General features: G+C 39.9%; 1 protein-coding gene across 1 annotated transcript in view; it reads right to left on the bottom strand.

Annotated features, from left to right (window-relative positions):
- Positions 1–23,718, bottom strand: part of col22a1 (collagen type XXII alpha 1 chain) — a 266,647-nt gene that overhangs the window by 148,181 nt on the left and 94,748 nt on the right. The window contains exons 10-14 of the mRNA XM_033019945.1: positions 23,241–23,357; positions 21,191–21,235; positions 18,636–18,689; positions 16,509–16,547; positions 4,486–4,539 (exon numbers count right to left, since the gene is read on the bottom strand). Of these exons, the coding sequence (XP_032875836.1) occupies positions 4,486–4,539; positions 16,509–16,547; positions 18,636–18,689; positions 21,191–21,235; positions 23,241–23,357 (309 nt within the window). The remainder of the gene's footprint in view (positions 1–4,485; positions 4,540–16,508; positions 16,548–18,635; positions 18,690–21,190; positions 21,236–23,240; positions 23,358–23,718) is intronic.

The raw sequence follows: 23,718 nt of genomic DNA, 5'->3' as shown, positions 1-23,718 counted from the left end.
CACTGATGCATTCCAAGAGGTTGCATGTCAGCATGATATCGAGCAGCAATTTTCTTTGCAGCTGTTAAAGGAACACACCAGCTGTTTGTGGTTTGTTTGGTTTGTTTGTTTGTTTGTCTTTTTGCACAAAGTCCGCGAGCATTGCCACTTTTCATTTCACTGCACATCTCGTATGTGTATGTGACGAATAAACTTGACTTGACTTGACTTGACACTACATAAGCAAGACTCTCCCAGGTAAAGGGCAGTGATGCTGATGAATGAATGGTTGCTACAACCAACAATAAAGAGCAATAAACCAATACTCCCCGCCTCTATTTCACCTGTAGCACCTAGACCTTGGAACATTAAGCTGCCACGCCTGTCCTTCTCTTCGCCAGGGTTCCGTAATGGCTACAACATCCAAGTCACATGAATCTATCCACACCCTGAGTTCATCTGCCTTACCCATCAGAACTCAAGATTGAAAATAAATGCAATTTAATCCAACAGTCCTGCCTTGCTCCCTACTGCGCTCCTGTCTATCCTATCCACTGAACTTGCCTTCACCACCTTCCATAACCTTCATCACCTTCCATCAGTCAGACATAGCTCTTAGGGCTAACAGAATCAAGGGATATGGTGAAAAAGGAGGAACAGGGTACTGATTCTGGATGATCAGCCATGATCATATTGAATGGCGGTGCTGGCTCGAAGGGCCAAATGGCCTACTCCTGCACCTACTTTATATGTTTCTATAATGACTATCAGCCTCTCACTTGCCTCAGTCATGCACTGGACCCCGTTCCCCTAATTTAAAACCATCCACGTAGCACTAGCAAACTAGATGCCAGGATATCGGTTGCCCTCCAGTTCAGGTGCAACGTATACAGATCACCTCTTCCCGTGAAGGGATTCCAATGTTCAAAAATCTGCAGCCCTGCTACCTACACTAACTCCTCGCCCTCTTTTTGTGAGCATGTGATTATTGAAAGGTGAACTTAGAGGATCAAAATATTTTTTTCTTATGTATAGAAGAAAGGGTTCCGTACATCGATGGTGTTCAAGGAAGGAGCCCACACAAGGCATTTAGTCCATGCAGAAGAAAACTTATGAAGCTTGCCACTTTGTTTAGGCACTTCTGACCAGCTAGCTCAATATCCTCACAGACAGTGATCAACCACAGAAATGAGGGGGAAGAAAGTAAAGGTCTCTTGTAATAGCAGCAATATATTTGTCTAGAAAGTGGTCTGCACCTATTTTTGGTGTGCTAAAGCATGCCTGTGTTTAGTAATAACATATAATCAGTCTGGGAAAAGAAATTGCATCGTTGGCCAGAATCCAGCTTGTAACAACATATGAGTGGTTTTATACACCACAATAAGTGCTATTCCCAGCCAATTTTACATACCCACTGGCAGTTTCTGCATGAAGAAGGGCATTAACCCTAAAGGACATATTCTTTACTGGATACAAACAGTGCATTGCTGCAATGTGACTGTCATTAATGAGAAAATAGTCACAGAAGGGAGAGGGACAGCTCCCATTGGCACTCAAAGGAGCAATCAGGCTGATTTGGTGACAGGAGGAAGATCCTGGGTTTAAAAAGGAACCGCAGATGCTGGTTTAAACCGAAGATAGACACAAAAAGCTGGAGTATCTCGGCGGAACTGGCAGCATCTCTGGAGCAAAGGAATGGGTGACGTTTTGGGTCGAGATCCTTCCCGTGTTTGGCAGAAATAAGAGGCCCTCCACATAAGGTGCCTAAGTAAACAATAGCTGCAGTTGCTTCCGACAGTGGTGAGGATCTGCACACTGGTGTAATGCTTGAAGACATTTCATGATCTCATGGCATGGTGAGATCTTCACATCACTGTTTACATGTATGGACTGGTCATAAGGTCATAAGTGATAGGAGCAGAATTATGTCATTCGGCCCATCAAATCTACTCCACCATTCAATCATGGCTAATCTATCTCTCCCTCCTAACCCCATTCTCCTGCCTTCCCCCCATAACCCCTGACATCCTCCAGAGATTGTATTTCATGTAGAGGTCTGAATGATGTGTCACTCATCAGGAAATACATATGCTATGTCCCCTGATGCCATGCCATTTCATTAAGGGCGAAACAAATACACAAATACTATGGTCGCTTATTGCATACTTGAGACCAGGAAAACATGAAGTGCGCTAATGTAAATTGTGAGTGTGAATGCCCAGATCAATTTTGTGGCAGACGTGATTTCATTGAGAGATAATAATCTGTGTGATCTCTTCAAGATATAGTTGAAATCAAATCACATGGCATCCATAAAACACATCCTACAGAGTGATTTAATTACGAGTCTCCTCAATTTATCCTGTTCCATAGGAGAGGCGAGGTTCAGACATGATCAGGGAGATAGAGTGTGCCAGCTGTGCATGAGGTTTTATGCATGATAGAATATGGAACATAGAACAGTACAGCACATGAACAGGTCCTTCGGCGCACACTATCTGTGCCGAAAATGTTCCCAAGACCTTCTCTCATTTAACTTACGTAATCTGTATCCCACCATTCCATGCACATCCATATGGCTATGCAAAAGCCTCTTAAATACTACTATTGTATCTGCCTCGCCCACCAACTTTGACAGCGTGTTCCAGGCACTCACCACCCTCTGTGTAAATATGTTGCCCTGCACATCTCCTTTAAACATTGCCCTTCTCACCTTAGTGCTATGCCCTCTAGTATTTGATTTTTTCCATCCCTGGAAAAATAATCTGACTGTTTATGCTATCTATGCTCTCATAATTTTATATACTCTGTCAGGTCTCCCTGCAACTTACGGCATTCCAGAGAAAAAAAATGCGTCTGTCCAACCTCTCCCTGTAGCTAATACCCCCTAATCCATGCATCATTCTAGATAACCTCTTTTGCACCCTTTCCAAAGCCCCCACATACTTCCTGTAATCAAGCCATTACTGCATAAGATACAGGAGCTGACGTAGGCCATTCAGCCTATCATGGGTTTTGAACATGGATGATCTACTTTGCCCCAGGGACAACCTGAACCTCATGCCATACTCCAAATGCTGTCTAGCCAAGGTCCAACATGACTTCCTGACTCTTATACTCAATGCCCTAACCTATGAAAGCTGGCACACCTTGTATACCACTCTATCTACTTGTGCTGCCACTTTCAGGGAGCTATAGACTTGAATTTCAAGATATCTCTGTACTTAAATTCTGTTACGGGTCATGCCACAAATTGTAGATTTTCCTCTTACATTTGACCTCCCAAAGAGCAACACCACAAACTTGCTCAGTTTAAACTCCATCTGCCATTTCTCCACCCACCTCTGTAGCTGATCTATATCCATCTGTGTACCTTTTGGCAGATTGAAATAGCAAGACTAAGTGCCTGAAGGTGTACCAAGAATTGGGTTAAAGACTTTATCACTGCAGAGGGATTAATTTGTAGAACAAGATGACCATTATTGGAGAGAAAGCCACCGTAGGACCTATGCTGCCTGCTTTGAAACAGGCGAGATCATGACTATAGCTTGGTGGGATTAAGAAGAGGTTGATTTTGTGAACAATTATCAAATCTAAGGCAGAAGGGGTATTGAGTAGCTAACAATGGCATTCAACAAGGGCGGTCACGGTGGCACAATGGTATAGTTGCTGCCTTACAGCGAATGCGGCACCGGAGGCCCAGGTTCGATCCTGACCACGGGCGCTGTCTGTACGGAGTTTGTACGTTCTCCCCGTGACCTGTATGGGTTTTCTCAGAGATCTTTGGTTTCCTCCCACACTCCAAAGACGTACAGGTTTGTAGGTTAATTGGCATGGTGTAAATGTAAAAATTATCTTGAGTGGGTGTAGGATAGTGTTAATGTGCGGGGATCGCAGGTCGGCGTGCTCGGTGGGCCAAAGGGCCTGTTTCCATGCTGTATCGCTAAACTAAACTAAACTTTGAGATAAGTGGGTAACTGAATGATCTGGAGCTGATCTACATTTTTATTGCCTGGTCATTTCAATGATCAACCTCACAGCACATTTAAGGCTGACATATTGTTGAACACTTTTGTCTATCTGTCACAGTTTGAACATAGTCAAGAAAGTGGACCTCATGAATAAGTCACCTGATACCTGAAATAAAATAAAGGGGATTAATAAAATGTTACAAGCCAAAGGTGGGCTAGGCTGCATCAGAGATATTGTGTCATAACCTTTATGTTGTCACCTTTTTTAGCATCACATTTACTACAAATAAGCATTATTTAAAAATGCTGCTGAGTATATATTATAGAGCCACATGCGTGTGGCAATCGGTTGGGTCAATCTCAACCTAGTGATTATTGAAGCCATTAAACTTGTTGAACAAAATTACAATTTTTGTACTCTGTCCACTATTATTATCCCACACCCAACTGTTAAAACTATTCATACTTCAGGAATAATTATCGACATTATTCAGATAGTTAAGTGCAATTCTGGGGACTGTGATGATTATCTTACCTTTCTGCCCGTCTCGCCTGGTGGCCCTGCCTGTCCTTCAATACCAGCATCACCCTAGAAACCAGAAATAAGGGTCAGGTTAAACCTATGGAGATTACCAACGAACTCCCGCTCTCACAATTTTTTTTTTAAATTTTATTTTATTAGAAGTAAGTACAGTCATATGGCACCAAAGTGCCTAATATATATTTTCATAATACATTTTATGTACAACTTCTTTTTTTTTTTTGTTACATTGAAAAAAGATTAGAATAAGAAAAAGAAGTTAGATAGTAAAGGATAGAAAGATGTGAAATATATAGTGTGTGGAGAAAGAAAACGAGTAAATGAAGAAAGTTGAGAAAGAGAAAATAGAAAAAAGAAATTAAAATTAAAGAAAAAAGGAGATCATTATTTATAATCTTGACCAACCCTCGTCCAGTCCTGAAACCGTTCTTTTACAATTGTGTTGCACCATATGATTCCAAAAAAACGACGAATGGAGACCAACTCGTTATGAATTGGTCTGATTTATCCATTAGGAGGAATCGCATTTCCTCAAGATGAGCGGTGTCCAACATACTTGCAATCCACATTTTAAGCGTTGGTATTGATGTACCCTTCCAAAATTTAAAAGTATTAATTTTTTTGCTATTATTAAACCATAGTTAAAGAATAGATTTTGAGATGTGTTCAATTTATTCCCATCTTCCATTACGCCAAATATAACCATTTCAGTATTAGGTTCCATTCTTGTCTTGAATAATTTTGTAAATATTTCAAAAATATCATTCCAAAATCTATAAAGTTTTATGCAGGAAACTAAGGAGTGTGTTATAGTTGCATTTTGGGCTAGACTTCTCACAATTAATCAATGAAAAAATTATAAAGAATTTATTATCTTTGATTTAACAAGAATGATTATGCTTACAAGATTTTAAAAATGTTCTGCACTTAATCTCCTTCAGCATATACTATGTAATAGCAATAATTTGTTTTATCGTATTAAATCGTATCAAAGTACTATACACAAAACAATATTTTTGCCATGCAACAAATATTGTTCTGCACTATTCATTTCATGATAATGACATTCCAAACAATGCGATGATTGAGTAACGTGAGTAGTTTAAGTTAACTGCTGGGTCATTGGTATTGTGCAGGACACTGCAAGAACTTCAGAAAGCTCACAGACAATCAGTTTCCACCTTTAGAGCAGAGAGAAGTTCAGATAAAGAGTATATAATTGGATCGCACTTCCAGCAATCAACACACTTCCGCAGTAATATGCTAGAACTTCAACCTGAATAGGAGGAAACATTTGAAAAATGGACAATAAAATTAAACTGACAGATAAGGTGCTTGTAGGAAGCAACTGCAGATGCTGGTATATACTGAAGATATTCAAACTGCTGAAGCAACTCAGCGGGTCAGACAACATCTCTGGATAAAAGGAACAGGCGATGTTTCAGGTCGGATCCCTTCTTCGGACTTCAGACTGCTTCCACCCGAAACTTCACCTGTTCTTTTTCTCCTGAGATCCTGCCTGACCCGTTGAGTTGCTCCAGCACTTAGTATCTATCTTCAGATGAGGTGCTTGTGTGATTGAGAGTAAAGCTAAGAAACACAACATTCCGAGACCACCAAGTTTTAGTGGCAAGAAAGAAGATCAACAAATTAGGACTTCCAGAATCAGTGTGCTATCAGGGAGAATGTGTACAATGCGTGCACATGCTGTCATAGAAATAAGTGCCATGTCTAGTCAGTTTCTAGTCAATGGTTATCTTCTGAAAGTTAATTATAGTGACTTGATGATAGTTATACAGTTGAATGGCAAGAAAAATGGCTAGTATTCCTCTAGCTGGTTATTTCATGGCACTTGATTCGGTGGGTGTGAAAGTAATGTGTCACGTATCAGTCCTTGCCAGAATGCTGTTGAAGTCTTGCTGAATGCATACAAGTCCTGTCATGCAATCTGCTCAGATGAAATGAAGGTCAATCAAATGTGCCCTGACAGAATGTTTTCAACACCCTGATATTTGACCTGCTGTTCTCTAGTCCCAACAGCCTCATTTACCACAAACTGTTGTGTTGCTGTGGACAAGAACCATGCCCAGATTGTAAACAATGCCATAGGTAATCGCAAAGTGAGACTCTCAGATAGTGCGGAGAACATTCCAGGCTAGTTCAAGCTCTGCTGAAAAATATTGATGGCTGCTCTGCAATACTCAGTGTACTCTGACTTTGATATTTTCAGAACTTACTCGAATCCTTAGTAATGCAAGGAGCCATGGATTGAGTGTATAATCTGTGACCTCCAAGAACAAACCATAGATCCATTGGACAAAATATGGTGAGCACAACAGATACCCCAAAAAATAAACGAAGCATGTAAACTGCTGAAACATATCCCATTTACTGTATATACTCTCTGCTGTTATTGGAACACATAGTTCAGGGAGAAATGGTGCTCTCTGATCCCGAACAAGCCAAGGCTCATGTTGAGCTCTTACAGCCATATGTGTACGGTTTACCATGTCCCACATATATTTTACAAAATTTCAGCCTTTATTGAATACCTTGCTTTTATTTATTTCCTACATTTAATATGGGGGGGAAACCTTGTGTTTTACAGAGGCACAGTAAAGAATAAATGTACATGCTCTATCAATAAAAGGGCATAATGTGTTAGAATATTCAGAAGCTTGGTTCAACAAATGGATCTTACACATCATCTTAAAAGGAGGTGAAGAGGTGGAGATGATTTGTTGAAGAGAGGAATTCCAGAATATAGGTCTTAGATGACTGAAGATAATGCTACTTGCAATGAAATGGATTTAAATGATACAATAGTTGGAGGAAGAAAAAGTAGAGCAATTATCAGTTACACAGATAGAAAGCCATGAACAGATTCAAACAATCTTGCGGAAAGATCATGATGCAGTCTAGTTTAGCAATCCCAAAGATATAAACCATCCAGCCACCTATTTTTTAACAGTGTATCCCTCATGCCCCCTTAATCTTTCTGCCATTTGTCTTCATTTCCTCTGTGGCAGTTCATTGCAAAATTTAAATGTTTTGCATCAAATAGTCATTCCTGTATAAGTTTCCTCCTCTGGATTGGAGCTTGAATATGAAAATTAATGTAAAGACCTTTGTCATAGGCATTGAAGATGTTAAAATGATTAATTAAAAAAAACAACTGAAGTCTATGAAGTTCTATGATCTTATAGCAGTTAGTTAAAAACAATGAGAATGTGTAATGTCTTTCATGCAGTTTATAACTTCCCCAGAAGTGAGACCACCATTAGTGATAGTTTTGCAAGTCATGCGTCCAAATTCATAGGATTAATTCAAGCACACTGCACTCACCAATTATCTGCCTTGAAATGTGTTTTTGGATTGATAGCACTGAACTTGCAATATAGAAGTGCCTGTGTATTGCACTATTTCAGAAATTTGGTTCCATCGAAGTCAATGAAATTAATTGGTAAGAGCAGAATACCTTGTGCAGATACATAATGCCAGTGATCTGAGGGGAAATTTTTCCTGTAAAGGGGCTTCCCACTGCGGCTACCTAATTTGCGAGTTTAGAAGAGTTTAGGAGAGTTTGAAAAAAAAGTCATGTTGAAGACTTACTTCGACCTCCTTCGACTATGTTGCAGACTAGCCTCGACTAGTTTCGGGAAAATTGACACCGAATAGTGGAGAGTGAAGACGACCTCCTACTACCTCCCTTCGACTATGTTGAAGACTATCTATGACTACCTTCGACTACCTCAGACTACCCTCGATTACCTACGAATAACTTGCCAACCTTCTACGACTTAATTCGACTAAACCTGCGAGTAAAAAAAGTATCGATTTTTTCCATGGCAACCTTTTTTTACTTGCAGGCATTTTTCAACGTTGAAAAATACGCCGCGACCTAGCTGAGGCCTCAAGTACACGGGGACTACTCTCAAGCATGAAGGAGAGTTACAAAGACCTCCTAGGACCTCATGTCCACCATGCTGCGAGTATCAGTCAAGGGCAAACTCGCCAGAACTCGCGGATTAGGTCGCCGCAGTGGGACAGCCCCTTAAGTTCTGTCTTAAATTCAATCCACAAATCGATATTTTATGGTTTTTAGCAAGCTTCCCATCATTTTGAAATCTTTTTATTTGAATTTCACATCAATTTGCATACATACAATGATAACAGACAGTGACACTCAAGGCATAATTGTGCAACAGTATGTAAGCGGCCCTCAAAGCCCTTACCCTTACCCACCTTCAACCCACCCGAATCAGGTCGGAATCAAACGGGGACAAACAACACTCACATACGTGCACATCCACACAAATACATTGAGATAAACAAAACAAAATGTACTGGGGGGAAAAAAAAAGAAAGAAAAAAAAAAAGTCACTAATAACAGTAAATAAGAAGGTAATTAAATAAATAAGTGTGGGGGGGGGGGGGGCTAAGGGGGGAGCAGCTGCAGTAAAGCAGGACATTGATGGCACGCACTCAGTCCTCTTCCGAATCCGGGGACAAGTTAAGAGAGTTAACAAGTTCCAGGAATGGGTTCCATGTGTCTAGGAATGTCTTGGTAGAGCCTTTGAGAGAGAACCTAAGTTTTTCAAGCTTCAAATTGTAGAGCACCTCCTTGATCCAGCGGGCGTGTGTCGGGGGACAGGCGAGCCTCCAGTTAAGCAAGATCAGTCTCCGGGCTAACAAGGTTGTAAAAGCCAGGACCCACTTCAACGCAACAGAGAGGTTGGTGTTGGGAGGAGTACCAAAAATGGCTGACAGTGGGTTTGGAGGAATAGTCTGGCCATAGGCTCTGCTTATCACGTCGAAAGCACTCCTCCAAAAGGCTGCTAGCTTAGGGCAAGACCAGAACATATGGCTATGGTTGGCAGGGGATTGATTACACCTGTTGCAGGTGTCCCTAACAGCGGGGTAAATTCTAGATAATCTTGCATTTGTGTCGTGGACTTTGTGAAGGACTTTGCATTGGATTAGGCCATGACGGGCACATATGGAGAGAGAATGGATCAAATCCAAGGCAGAGTCCCATTGCTGGTCTGTTAGTTTCGTATTCAGCTCGCCCTCCCACGCAGCTTTTAATGAGTTATGAGGTTTCAATATAACTGACCCTAACAAGTTATACAAAACAGAGATGCATTTCTTCCGGTTGGGGTCTAGCGCTAGGATGGTATCGGTCAGGGTTTCAGGGGGGCGATTTGGGAAATGGGGGAATGTCTTCTTTCCTCTTCTAACAGGAGAGTTACAAAGACCTCCTAGGACCTCGTGTCCACCATGCTGCGAGTATGAGTCAAGGGCAAACTCGCCAGAACTCGCGGATTAGGTCGCCGCAGTGGGACAGCCCCTTAAGTTCTGTCTTAAATTCAATCCACAAATCGATATTTTATGGTTTTTAGCAAACTTCCCATCATGACTCATTCACAATCATGCTGAATTTAATATAAAAGTAATTAATTTCCACATAGCTAATGGCAAAGTGCATTGCAATAAATCAAGAGATTCAAAATCTCATTTTTACATCTTTACATCATATCCTATGAGAACTTAAGGTAGACAAAACTGCTGGAGAAACTCAGCGGGTGCGGCAGCATCTATGGAGCGAAGGAAATAGGCAACGTTTCGGGCCAAAACCTTTCTTCAGTGTGAATTTAGTTGAAAAGGTTATCTGTTTGGAGTGAAGGTGAATTTACTTGTGCGTTATACTAATAAATTTTAATTTTGTTTTTATTAAACAACTTTATTTTAATTGTCTCAAACTTTTGTTTATAAAATCAGCCTTTCATGGGTGAAAGCAACTAAAGCAACAAATTTATGTGGGATTGAATGAATCTTTATGCAACGTAAAAGCAAATGCCTTGAGATAAAACGTGCAAAACATGAGGGGGAAAATCAGTAAACTGAGGAATCAACATCAAACGGCTATTCAGCTAAGATGGCCATTTGCCTATTATGTCGATATGTCACGAATGCATCTTATTCTGTTTTCGCCTGATTGAAATATGTCGACTCTTTTAAGAATGAAATGTCCCATGAAAACACTCAGCCAAATTGTCCAAAATAAAATCTCATAGTTACACGTAGTGTCTGTAAAAATGTGATTAAAGCTGAATATTATAATGTCTTCATTCTTAATTAAAATAGAAAAATTCAGACAGTGACTTATTCCTAGCAAACAGCTGTAATCTTCTGTAACTAAATTAGGATCAGTTTCATTTCTGCTTTATTTTCATGTGGGTGTTTTAGCATTACATATTGCGTGGGAGAATTCCTTTCTGTCAGCCTGGAACATATTGCTTTCTTTGTTGGGAAATCCATCAATGGTCAAATGTCCTTTTTAGATCATTTTTATTCTCTGACTCCATATTGCGAACCGCAAATCCAACAATATCCAACCAGTTGTTTATAAATTCCTTCACCAATTTGTTTTAAGTTGAAGTCAAAAGTGAGTGAGTGTTGGCTGGAACATGAATGAAATAGTTTCTGTAAGCAAATTGATATGGATTCTATGTATTCATTATATGTAGAGCACTAAACTGTGGTAAGAATTTTAAATCAGTGTGCCTAAGTATTAGAACAACACAGACACAATAAAAATAAACAAGTACAGCAGATGCTATTATTATACACTTTCTGTTTTGGATCAAGCAGCATCTGACTACACATAGAGAGGCATCAAGCAGGAGCAATAAATGACTGGAATGGGAAAGACGGTGAACAGTTGTGAATTAGTTTCGCATTTGAGATGTGCAGGTCCGAATCACCTCATAATTAATAAAACACTTTTGAACGATAGTCATTGTTATTCTGGCACAGAAAGAGCCTAAAGGGCCTGCCCCACTTACGCGATTTTTTCGGCAAACTGCTGGCATCCGTCACAGTCGCAGCAGGTCGCCGAAAATTTTCAACAGGTTGAAAATCCAGCGGCGACCAGAAAAAGGTACGACTTTTTTGGCGACTACTCACAACCATACAGGCGTCACCCTGCGACATTGTCGTGAGTAGTCGCCCAAAGAGTTGTACCTTTTTCTGGTCGCCGCTGGATTTTCAACATGTTGAAAAGTTTCGACGACCTGCTGCGACTATGACTGATGATGGCCAAAGTGCCAAAAGCCTTTTTGACCACCTTATCTACCTGAGACTCGACCTTCAAGGAACCATGCACTTGCATTCCTAGATACCTCTGCTCTACAACACTCCACTAGAGGCCTACTACATACTGTGTAGGTCCTGCCCTTGTTCGACATCCGGAAATGTAACTGATTGTGGATGATCAGCCATGATCAGAGTGAATGGCAGTGCTGGCTCAAAGGGTCGAATGGCCTTCCAGCACCTATTGTGTATTGTCTCACACTTTTCTGTATTAAATTCCATCAAACATTCCTCCGCCCACCTAGCCAATCGATCCAGATCCTGCTGCAAACTTTCACAACCATCTTCACTATCTGCAAAACCGTTCACTTTTTTATCATCATTTTGTTCATTTTCCAATGTTCTATAGATTCAGGATCAGTTCCTGTGGATTGGAGGGTAGCTAACGTTATCCCACTTTTTAAGAAAGGCGGGAGAGAGAAAACAGGGAATAGTAGACCAGTTAGCCTGGGGAAGATGCTGGTCAATCGTAAAAGATGAAATAGCGGCACATTTGGATAGCAGTAACAGGATAGGTCCGTCAGCATGGATTTACGAAGGGGAAATCATGCTTGACTAATCTTCTGGAAATTTTTGAGGATGTAACTAGGAAATGGACGAGGGAGAGCCAGTGGATGTAGTGTACCTGGACTTCCAGAAAGCATTTGATAAGGTCCCATATAGGAGAATAGTGGGCAAAATTAGGGCACATGGTATTGGGGGTAGAGTGCTGACATGGATAGAAAATTGGTTAGCAGACATGAAACAAAGAGTAGGGATTAACGGGTCCCTTTCAGAATGGCAGGCAGTGACTAGTGGGGTACCGCAAGGCTTGGTGCTCGGACCGCAGCTATTTACAATATACATCAATGATTTAAATGATTCAAAGTAACATTAGCAAATTTGCAGATGACACAAAGCTGGGTGGCAGTGCAGTGTTTCCACTTTGAAGGAAATTACCTAAATTTCGGGAAATTCTGGTTGTCTTCAGGTAATTTTATGGAAATAAAATAATTTTGGGAAATTTTAGGAAATTTCCGCAATCGGCCCACGGGATGTCAGCCACATCACAATTGAAAATGGCGCCGCTGGTGCAGTAGGGACACAAAATGATGCCGTCTCCCCGCGCGTGCGCAGTGGACCCGGGCAGGATCAGATCACCATTTTCACTATATCGCCTCGTGTCCGGGTGAGTGCGGCCGTGGAATATCGCTTTGGGGGAGGGGTGTCAGACAACGGGTCCACGCTTGAGGGAGGAGGGGGAAAGGGAGGGAGCAGTCACAACCCAGTAGTTTAGTTTGAGGCTAATTAGAGGCTAACTGTGTTCATTGTCTGAGTTTGATTGCTCTGTTGTTAAAGTGTGCCCGCAAAAGAAAAACAACAATAAATAGCATGCAGGAAGCATTTTTTTGGAAAATTTCAGGAAATACCATAAAATTCCAGGAAATTTGGGATTCTATTTTTTTTTTAGATGTGGAAGCACTGTGGCAGTGTGAACTGTGAGGAGGATGCTATGAGAATGCACGGTGACTTGGACAGGTTGGGTGAGCGGGCAGGTGCATGGCAGATGCAGTTTAATTTGAATAAATGTGAGCTTATCTAGTTTGGTAGCAAAAACAGGAAGGCAGATTATTATCTAAATGCTATCAAGTTGGGAAAAGGGGAAGTACAGCCGGATCTGGGGATCCTTGTTCATCAGTCAATGAAAGTAAGCATGCAGGTATAGCAGGCAGTAAAGAAAGCGAATGGCATGTTGGCCTTCATAACAAGAGGAGTTGAGTATCGGAGCAAAGAGGTCCTTCTGCAGTTGTGCAGGGCCCAAGTGAGAGCACACCTGTAGTATTGTGTGCAGTTCTGGTCCCCTAATTTGAGGAAGGACATTCTTGCTATTGAGGGAATGCTGCTTAGGTTCACAAGGTTAATTCCCGGGATGGCGGGGCTGTCATATGCTGAGAGAATGGAGCGGCTGGGCTTGTATACTCTGGAATTTAGAAGGATGAGAGGGTATCTTATTGAAGCATATCAGATTATTAAGGGTTTGGACATGCTAGAGGTAGGAAACATGTTCCCAATGTTGGGGGAGTCCAGAACCAGGGGGCACAGTTTAAGAATAAGGGGTAAGGCATTTTGAATGGAGATGAGGAAACACTTTTTCACACAGACAGATGTGAGTCTGTGGAATTCTCTGCCTCATAGAGTGGTGGAGGCCGGTTCTCTGGATACTTTCGAGAGAGAGCTTGATAGGGCTCTTAAAGATAGCGGAGTCAGGAGATATGGGGAGAAGGCAGGAACGGGGTACTGATTGTGGATGATCAGCCATGATCACATTGAATGGCAGTGCTGGCTCGAAGGGCCGAATGACCTACTCCTGCACCTATTGTCTATTGTCTATTGTCTATTGTCTAACAGCAAATTTGCTAATCTTGCCCTGTATGTTCTCATCCAAATCATTGATGTAGATGACAAACAGTAACGGGCTCAGCACCGAACAATGAGGCACACCACTCGTCACAGGCCTCCAGTCCGAGAAGCAAGCTTCAACCATCACCCTCTGCTTCCTTCCATGGAGCCAATTTGCTATCCATTCAGCTCTCTCTCCTTGGATCCCATGCGAGCTAATCTTCCAGAGAAGCCTGCCATGCGGAACCTTGTTAAATGCCTTACTGAAATCCATGTACACAACATCTACAGCTCCGCCCTCATCGACTTTTTGGTCACGTCTTCAAAAAAATCAATCAGATTTGTGAGACACGACCTCCCATGTACAAAACCAAGCTGACTATTCCTAATCAGCACTTGTCTTTGCTCATCCAAATGCGTGTATAACCTATCCATCAGAATACTCTCTGGTAACTTTCCAACTACAGATGTTAAGCTCACCGGCCTATATTTTCCAGCATTTTCCCTGCAGCCCTTCTTGAAAAGAGGCAAAACATTTGTCACCCTCCAGTCTTCCGGGACCTCTCCTGTATTTAAGGACGACTCGTAAATTTCAACCAGGGCTCCCACAATTCCCTCTCTAGTTTCCGCAATGTCCTCGGTTATATCTAATCAGGCCCTGGATATTTGTCTACCTTCATAACAGTACCTTCAGTACTTCTTTGACGGTAACACTGACTGCTCTCAAGACACTTTCATTGACTGTCCTAAGTTCCTCCGTCCTACTGTCTTTCTCCTCAGTAAATACAGACTTTCGAAAGGGTGCAGAGGAGGTTTACCTGAATTATGTTTGGATTAGGGGGTTTTAATCTCAGGGAGAATTTGGACAGAATTGGATTGTTTTCTCTGTAATGCTGAAGATTGTGTGGTGTCTTGATAGAGTATATAACATTATGAGAGGCAAATTATGAGCGTATATAGTGAGTACCTTATTCTTAGGATTAGAAATCAAATACTTGAGGGCACAGCTTTAAAGTGAAAGGGGAAAAGTTTAAAGGAGATGTGTGGGGCAAGTTTTCTTTACACAGGTGTGGTCAGTGTTTAGAATGTGCTGACCGGGGTGGTAGTTGAAGCAGATCATTTAGTGGCATTTAAAATACTTTTGGATAGGCATATGGATATGCAGGGAATGGAAAAATATGTGCTATGTGCAGGTAGATAAGGGATGGACTTGGCATCATATTCAGCACTTACATTAGGCCGATTAGATTTAGATTGGATTATTACATTATATTATATTATATTAGATTTAGATTAGATTAGACTAGATTGAAAAAAAGAATATTAAAGATTTATTTATATATTTTATGGCGCCAGCATCTCGTGAATTGTAACTAGATCGAGCATCAGATACCAGCTCAGAATCATTCCAATGATTAAAACAGCTTGCAAGTGATGGCAGTCAGAGTGATACAGTCAGCATTCCATTAATAGACCCCAGTGTTGATTACTTTTAAATGGCTCTTTATTAAACTCCAAAATTCTAAAGATCAGGGAATTACTTATTAATCCTTCAAAAATAATGATCAGAGGATTAACTGCAACAGCATAATGTCATCGTCTATCAACATCCCTACATTTTCAACCTTCACATTAGTTGCTTTCTATCCAGCTTGATGGAAATTTATTTGCATAAACCTACAATCACCACTGCTGCACCCACCATATTTTACTAGATCAGTACAAGAGAAGCACATGTCCATTTAACTGGAGGACTGGGAAGGATGAAACAATAGATTTGAACTGTATCCACAAGACTCCTCACTTTGAGGATCTCAAAGATGACAATGGCATTTGGCTGACCGAGGGGTGATGGGACCCTTTCCAAAAAGGGAGTCTCCTTAAACAGTCCTCTTTTGAAGACCATTTTAGTTCCATATTCCGTTACCATACTCCACCCATTAACAAAATATTGGTCTAAATACCTGACGAGATATAAGAAAGGTCCATTCACCATTAAATCAGCGGCTTAAGGGCCTGTCCCACTATACGAGTTACCCAAGAGCTCTCCCGAGTTTAAAAAAAAATCAAACTCATGGTACGTACGTAGACTACGTAAGTGGCTATTACCGTAATTCTCTGAGTTCGAATCAGAGGAAACTCGGGAGAACTCTTGAATTACCTCGTACAGTGGGACAGGCCCTTAACAGATCCGAATTACAAATATTTGGAAGTGGCAGAAACAGAATAAAAGAGATGATATAAAGAAAAAATAATCATGCATAATTATTTACATTAGCTCTTTTTTTTTTAAACATGTGGAGGAAAAGAAAGGAAGTCAAGCAACAATTATATAAATCACTGAGACCACAACTAAACTATTGTGCCCTATTCTAATTTTAAAATAAGGGAAGGCATTGAGAATACTATCCAAGATAATACCAGAGAAGTGGTGAGAGATTTATGGAGAAATGGATGAGCTTGAGCAGAAAAGTTTGCCTTACCTTTTCACCTTGCTGCACCAAGGTATGGCTTATTTTGGCCTGTAATATAAATAATATTATGATTGAAGTATTTTTAATTAGTCTTGAAGATGAACATTAATAGCCCATGCAAAGTGATCCAATTGTCTTCCTCCTTTCTCAGCCATATTGTAAATGAACAAATTTCACCTTGTTTTGTTTAAAGATACAGCTTGGAAACTGTGTGCTTAAGCCCATCGATTCCATGCCGATCACTCACCCGTTATTCCTCTTTCTTATCCACTCCCTCCACATTGGGAACAATTTACAGAAGCCTATTAGCCTACTAACCCACACATCTTTGAGATGTGGGAGGAAACTGGAGCACCAGGAGGAATCCCCATGTGATCACAAGGAGTGCAAATTCCATGCAAACAGCACCCATGGTCAGGATCGAACACAGGTCTCTGGTGTTGTGGGGCAGCAGCTCTACCAGCTGCACTAGTGTGTCACCCTCTTTTTATCTGTTCGAGGAGTGATTTTTAATTTCTAAACATCTCTATGGAAGAGAAGGCATTTATCTAAGTTATGCTTCTGGAATTTCTGCAGGCTTCTCCCACTGTAAATTTGTGGGCCACCAAATTAACCTACTGACCTGCATATCTTTGGGATATTGGAGAAAACCTGAGTACCTGGGGAAAACTCACATGGTCACCAGAAGAATGTGCAAAATCCACACCAGAGCTGGGCATTGAACTCAACCTGAGATAGTGGGGTTAGTGCAGGATTAGGGTAAATGGGTGCTTGCTTGGTCAACACAGACCAAAGAAATTAAACTGATTGGTTCATTGCTGTACCTCTCTATGATTCTATGTGTATATATCCAGGAGCCAACTGATATCAACAAAGTTACAGTGAAAGAAAATATGATACTATTTCTTCAGGTGATCTGCTGATGTTCTATTGATGAAACCCAAAGGAATTCTCTCCCATGCTAAACTTGATTCATGCAACTCTCTGAGCAATAAGGTGCAGTGATGGTGGAGGATTTAGTTATGCTTTAGAAGTATACCAATGTCAATATACCAATCATTTTGAAGCTATTTTCATCATATGCTATTTTTTAAATATGATTTATGCTGAGGTTGTTCATGCTTTTAAATAAAATTGGAGAAAGATAATTGATAACATATATTGAGAATTAACTTGCAACCAAAATTAAGCATTGTTTTATTTTATTTTTTATTTCATCAACATTTTGAACAACTTAAAGAAACAATCTGAAACAATTTGACAAAATAAATGGCTTAATCTTAAAGGTGTATGAAGTATTGCAAGCAGGATTTTAAGAACATGTGGATTAGAGATGGGACTAATCCACATGGTCCATAAACCTGTCTAATTTTATGGCAGCCTAAATTAGTTAACTCTCAGCAGTTGATACCAAATTAGTAAATGACTCTGTTCTAAGATATGTCACAGATAAATGTCAGTATGAAAAATGTTTAACACTAAAAGACTGACACTATTACAAAGTTTCATGGAAAATTCAGATTTGGAGCCAAGTGGAATAGTGAGGCAGGATTAAGTTTTGGATATCTCTAGCAAAGCTTCACATAGTCACCATGATCCAAAGACCCCCTGTTTGTGTTGCCAGTTCTATTCTGTTTAGGGGACACATGAAACGGCAGATTCTGGAATTTTGAGCAAAAAACAAACAAAAATGGAGAAACCCAACAGGTCAGACAGCATCTGTGGAGGTAATGGACAGATGACATCTTGACTTCAGACTTCAATGATGATGCCTGACCCTACAGCAGTTTTTTCTTTGCTCTATTCATTTTTTAAGTTATTTATGTTACATTCAAATAACTTAAATTTTTTCAAAACATTACAAATTAAGAAAAGCAAGTTCTCATGTAGACAGAATGGTGTTGCTCTTGGATCAGCAGCACCCGACAAAGCTGCTGTCAGACAAATACAAATGGTGGTTGTGCTGAATAACAAATTCTGGCCTCTCTATGGGGTATTGGGAGCATTCAGATGCACTCTGAAACTTGACATTTGAATGTAATTAGGCAAGGAGTGCAAAGAAACAAAAAGATGGAAGCCCATCTCAGTGTGATACTTCACCAATTTACAAACTGCATTTTAGATGTGAATACTTACTGCTTCTCCTTTCTGTCCTTTAGGACCATATACTCCCATTTTGCCTGGTTCACCCTGACAAGAAAAAAAGAAAAAATAAGTTGTGTAACCAGTTCACATGTTTGAATAAATGTACAGTTGTGGCGGCACTGGGTGATGTGCCACGCACTGTACATAACCTTCGGCTCTTGGGGGGTCACGTGTCCCGGTGACAAGATATAGAGGTCACGGTTTGGTCACGGATGCCCCAGGGGAATATTTAAGGGTTAATCGCGCGCGCACAGTGTTGGTGAGTGAGGAGAGTTACTGTAGAATAAAGAACCAGTAATTCAGACAAACTTCATGTCTGCCTCGTTCATTAACGGACAACTCCGCGTCCGCTACACAGTAGCACTTTTATGGAGTCAATAGAGTTGTAATCATTCATTGAAGGAAGCATTACAGTGAATGAAGGGAGAGCAGACTGAAAGGGTTGCAATTGGCTTGATTCAATTTATCCTATTTTTGTTGCAGGGATAAAAGTGAAGCAGATAATTTCATTTCTAGTTGGTTGTCAGTCTGATTAAAGTAGTAAAATGCCACTGAAACAATCTGACTAAATAAATGGCTACTTCACTTAAAGGTTTGTGAAGTATTACGAGCAGGATTTTAAGAATACATGGATTAGAGATATTAATCAAAGTGATCTTTATTGACGTAATACAGAGAACAGCACACACGCGACTGGGGAAGGTTTTCCCTGGGCTCTCAATATATACCAGGGCATACCCCTTAACCACGTGACGACTCCTTCCCACCAAATGCAGTCATGTGACCCTGCCAGCCCAAGTGCCGAGGGTTTGCTCAGTAAGTGGCCTAACCACCAGGTGGTGCCACAATAGGAGTAGTCCACAAACTTGTCTCATTATTCATTCATTATCCTCCTCTGTTCCTCCCTCCTTCTTGGGAATCCATCTAATGAATCTTCTCTACACTGCATTCAAGACAACTATTTATTTTTTTTCAGGGATTTTGCTGGATCCTGTGTACTTGGTTGTTACTTTATTAAATTAAATTTTAACCCAGTTAGCTGGACATTAATAGTTATGGTTTTCAGCTGATGTCAAGACAATTCTAGTTAGTTTCAGGAACTAGATAAAACAATTTTAATCATTTGATCTTAATGTTGACTTATTCTCTAACTCTCATCATGAGTAATGGCAGAGGTACTTTTAGCACAATGACTCAAAAAACAAATTATGTAAATTAATGCATTTATGAAACATATATATTTTTTAATGAAATTAAGCACCATATCTGAGATCAGACTGAAGAAGGATCTCGACCCGAACCTTCACCTATTCCTTTTCTCCAGAGATGCTGCCTGAGTTACACCAGCTTTTTGTATCTATCTTCGGTTTACACCAGCATCTACAGTTCCTTCCTACACAATGTTGTACACCAAATCTACAGACAATATCCAATGTCCACAATGAGGTCGATGTGAACAGGTCAGTACTCAAGCTTATGGAAGGACCATTCAGAAGCCTGAAAACAAGTGTAAGGCACTGTTCCTGAATTTGGTAGTGCATGCTTTCAAGCTTTTGTACCTTCTGTCTGATGGGAGGGGGGAGAAGAATGAATTACCAGGATGGGACAAGTCTTTGATTATGTTGGCTGCTTTTCCAAGGCAGCACAAAGTGTAGATGGAATCAATGGTGGCAAGTCTGGTCTGTGTGTAAGGGGAGAGCTGTTCCCAAATCAACCTGTGATGCAATCTGACAGTATGCTTTCTATGTAAGAAGGAACTGCAGATGCTGATAACATTGAAGATAGACACAAAAAGCTGGAGTAACTCAGCAGGACAGGCAGCATCTCTGGAAAGAAGGAATGGGTGACATTTTGTGTTGAGACCCTTCTTTCTATGGTGCATCAATAGAAATTTGTAAGTTATTAGAGACATATCAAGTTTCCTGTTTGCTGAGGAAGTAGAGTGAATGACAATGAAGGACAGATGATATTTGTTCACATCAGGACAGTAAATGTTTTGATGGGGAACTTGGTGGGGAAATAAGCACAAACAATTCAAATATCTGAAAACATATTTTCTGCAATATTCACGCAGCTTCAAATCCAACTTCTTCATTCCTTTAGTTTTATAACTCAAATGTCAATTAGCCATCACTTTCATCATCTGCAGGAAATAATGTTCATGCAAGTCCATTGGCCATCTATACTGGCTCATAAATGTAAGTAAATCAATTAACATAAAGAAAAAATGATTTTGTAATTGATCTCAATGCAACAACTTCAGTACCAACTCATAAACCTCAGTGGATTTTCATTCATTCATCCGAGTATCTTTATGGTTTCTCTGCAGCAGATTTATAATAAATGATAATTGTCAACAGTTGTAATTATATAATTTTGCAAGCTGATTTCACATGGATTCTGACCAGCCTACATTATACTGGAGCCTGGAATTTAGAAATGAAATGATAGGGGCTATCCTGTGTAGAATAATCTTGAAAGAGATACTCGAGTAGAAATTTGCTTTATACATTGAGAAATTATTATCCAGCAAAAGCCAAACTAACCTTAGGGCCGCTGGGTCCTTGAAAACCAGGGATACCTTGATCACCCTGTGGAAATTACATTAGAACAATCAGAAAATCTGCCGTTTCAAAGCATTTCAATTACTTAATACAGTGACTGCAAAACAAATGTCCGTGGAATTGGGAGAAGTGTATTCTCTCTGGAAAGGGATGTCAAGCCAATCTGCCTGGATGTGTGCAGAAGCCAAATAAATATTCAGGGATGTTTGTTTAGATGTTAGAATCCCTACATTTAACAAAAGACAGGTTATGGTTGAAATATATACCTAGAATATCTAAATAAGCTAAGAAATGAATGTTATTTTGTCTGCATAATTAGACAGACGTGAGTAAGTACCAATTCATTATAAATACACTTAGAACAGAAATAACTTATCTGAAATAATCTGCCAGCCAGGAAAAAACATGGTTGAATTCTTCTTTTGGTCAGTTTTGATATTATAAAGATTTGCTTAACTTTGCTGAAACATTTCTGTCCTTTCTTAACAAATCAAGTTTATTCATCAATTTTTCTTTCTGTTATATCCTAAGTATTTATTTAATGTATCTGCTATTTCTTTGTCTAACATTGTGAACGTATTTATTTCTGTCTGTGGAGACCTACATGTATCTGTACTTTGGTTTATATAATTGTAGAATATTTTTTTGTCTTTTATGTTCAGTTTCAGAGATTCAATGTGGAAACAAGACCTTTGGCCCACTGAGTCCACACCATCTATTGATCACCCATTAACACCAGTTATATATTATTCCACTTTTGCATCCACTCCCTACACACTGGGGTTCAATTTATTGAGGACAGGTAACATTCAAACCCACACGTTTCTTGGGATGGGGGAAGATACCGGAGCACCTGAAGGAAACCCACATGGTCACTGGGAGAACGTGCACAGGGTAGACAGACAGCACCCGCTGTCAGGATCAAACCCAAGTCTCTGGTGCTGTGTGTCAGCAGCTTTGCCAGCTGTCACTGTTCCTTGCAACGTTAATGTGTACTTCCTTTTTTGTACATTTCCATTAAAAATATTGAACAGTACAGGACAGGAACTGGCTCTTCAGCTCACAACATGATACCAAGTTTAACTACAGTATACAAGTATACAGCAACTCCTGTATGTACAAGCTTTGAAGTAATAGTCATCATGATTTCCTGCAGTTGCATTGGTGAATTGGTAAAATTAATTGATTATTCATAACAATTAAAAAAATCACTTGAATAACAACAAAAAATGATCCTTTATCCTTACTCATTTAACATGATACAGGTTTAGTTTATTCTGCTAATCGGGTCCACAGAGGTGACCAACTGAGTAGACCCACGCCACTTTCCTTATTTCCCTAAAATATCCATTTTCTCCAGAGATGTTGTCTGACCTGTTGAGTCTATCTTCCTTTATTTCCCTGTAGGCTTGTAACTTATTATTTCGTATATACTTATCAACTTCACTTTTTGATTCTTCCGCCATCTACCTAAGAAACTGGAGCACTCAACAGAAATCCATCGCAGAGGCATTTGACATTGCTGCTGCATTAACTACCGTGCCATTCTTTCATATAAAATTCTTCCATTAACTAATTATGGAAGCTTATTAACTCGAATTCAAAATTTATATTTTGTTCATTTTTGTGCTGCATACAAACAGTATGAAAATATTTCCGCTAAAAGTGATTTAAACACATTTCCTTACAGACAATTGTTGCGTTGAGTTAATATTTGGATTCCATTTCTCATGCCTTGGTTTTAACGCTAGCTCCAGATATGACAGGGAACTTATTTAACTACAAAAGTTCAGTTCCCCCAATAATGGTGCTTTAAAAAATCTTTGTTGTTTTTCCAGAATGGACACAGAAACCTATTTCACACTTTGTAATTCTCAGCTTAATTATTTGCTACTGACTTTGTTGAAAAACAAAACAAGGTTCTCTCTATTTCCTCTCTCTATTTCTCTCTATTTTGTAGACAGAAATCTAAGTTCTCCCACCACCATATCCTTTGGTATGCGGTAGCAAATTGAGTTATAAGATCTGGTACCTTTTCTGCCTTATGACAGGAACAATTAACAAAAGTTGAACTGTCCACCTCGGCAGGAGGCTGTGGTGTTGTTGAAATCTCCAAAAAAGGGTCTTGGGTGGCAAGTGTAATCTGGCACTGAAACACATAGAGAGAAAGACAACTTAGATTTCAATCCATCTCAGAAACACAAATGCAACAAAAGATATGGAGTTGAGTGTCAAATAAGCCACAATGGGATAGTAATCTATCCTTGGTCAAAATGTGCAAATGTGCATTATAGCATTGGTTACCAGTTCAATTCAATTCAATTCAACTTTAATGTCATTGCACAAATACTGAGTATGGGTACAACGAAATGCAGTTTTGCGTCAGTCCGTAGTAGTGCAATATAGAAATTTAAAAAAAAAGAGGATACAGAATAATAAAAAATACAGAATAATTAAACAACCCGTGTGAACCCGTGTAAACAACCCGTTGAACACCACGTGTGAAATTC

Source organism: Amblyraja radiata, chromosome 4 (genome assembly GCF_010909765.2).
Source record: "Amblyraja radiata isolate CabotCenter1 chromosome 4, sAmbRad1.1.pri, whole genome shotgun sequence".
Classification (NCBI taxonomy): Eukaryota; Metazoa; Chordata; class Chondrichthyes; order Rajiformes; family Rajidae; genus Amblyraja; species Amblyraja radiata.
Note: the sequence above shows the minus strand (reverse complement) of the source record. Positions and strands in the feature narration are given on the sequence as shown.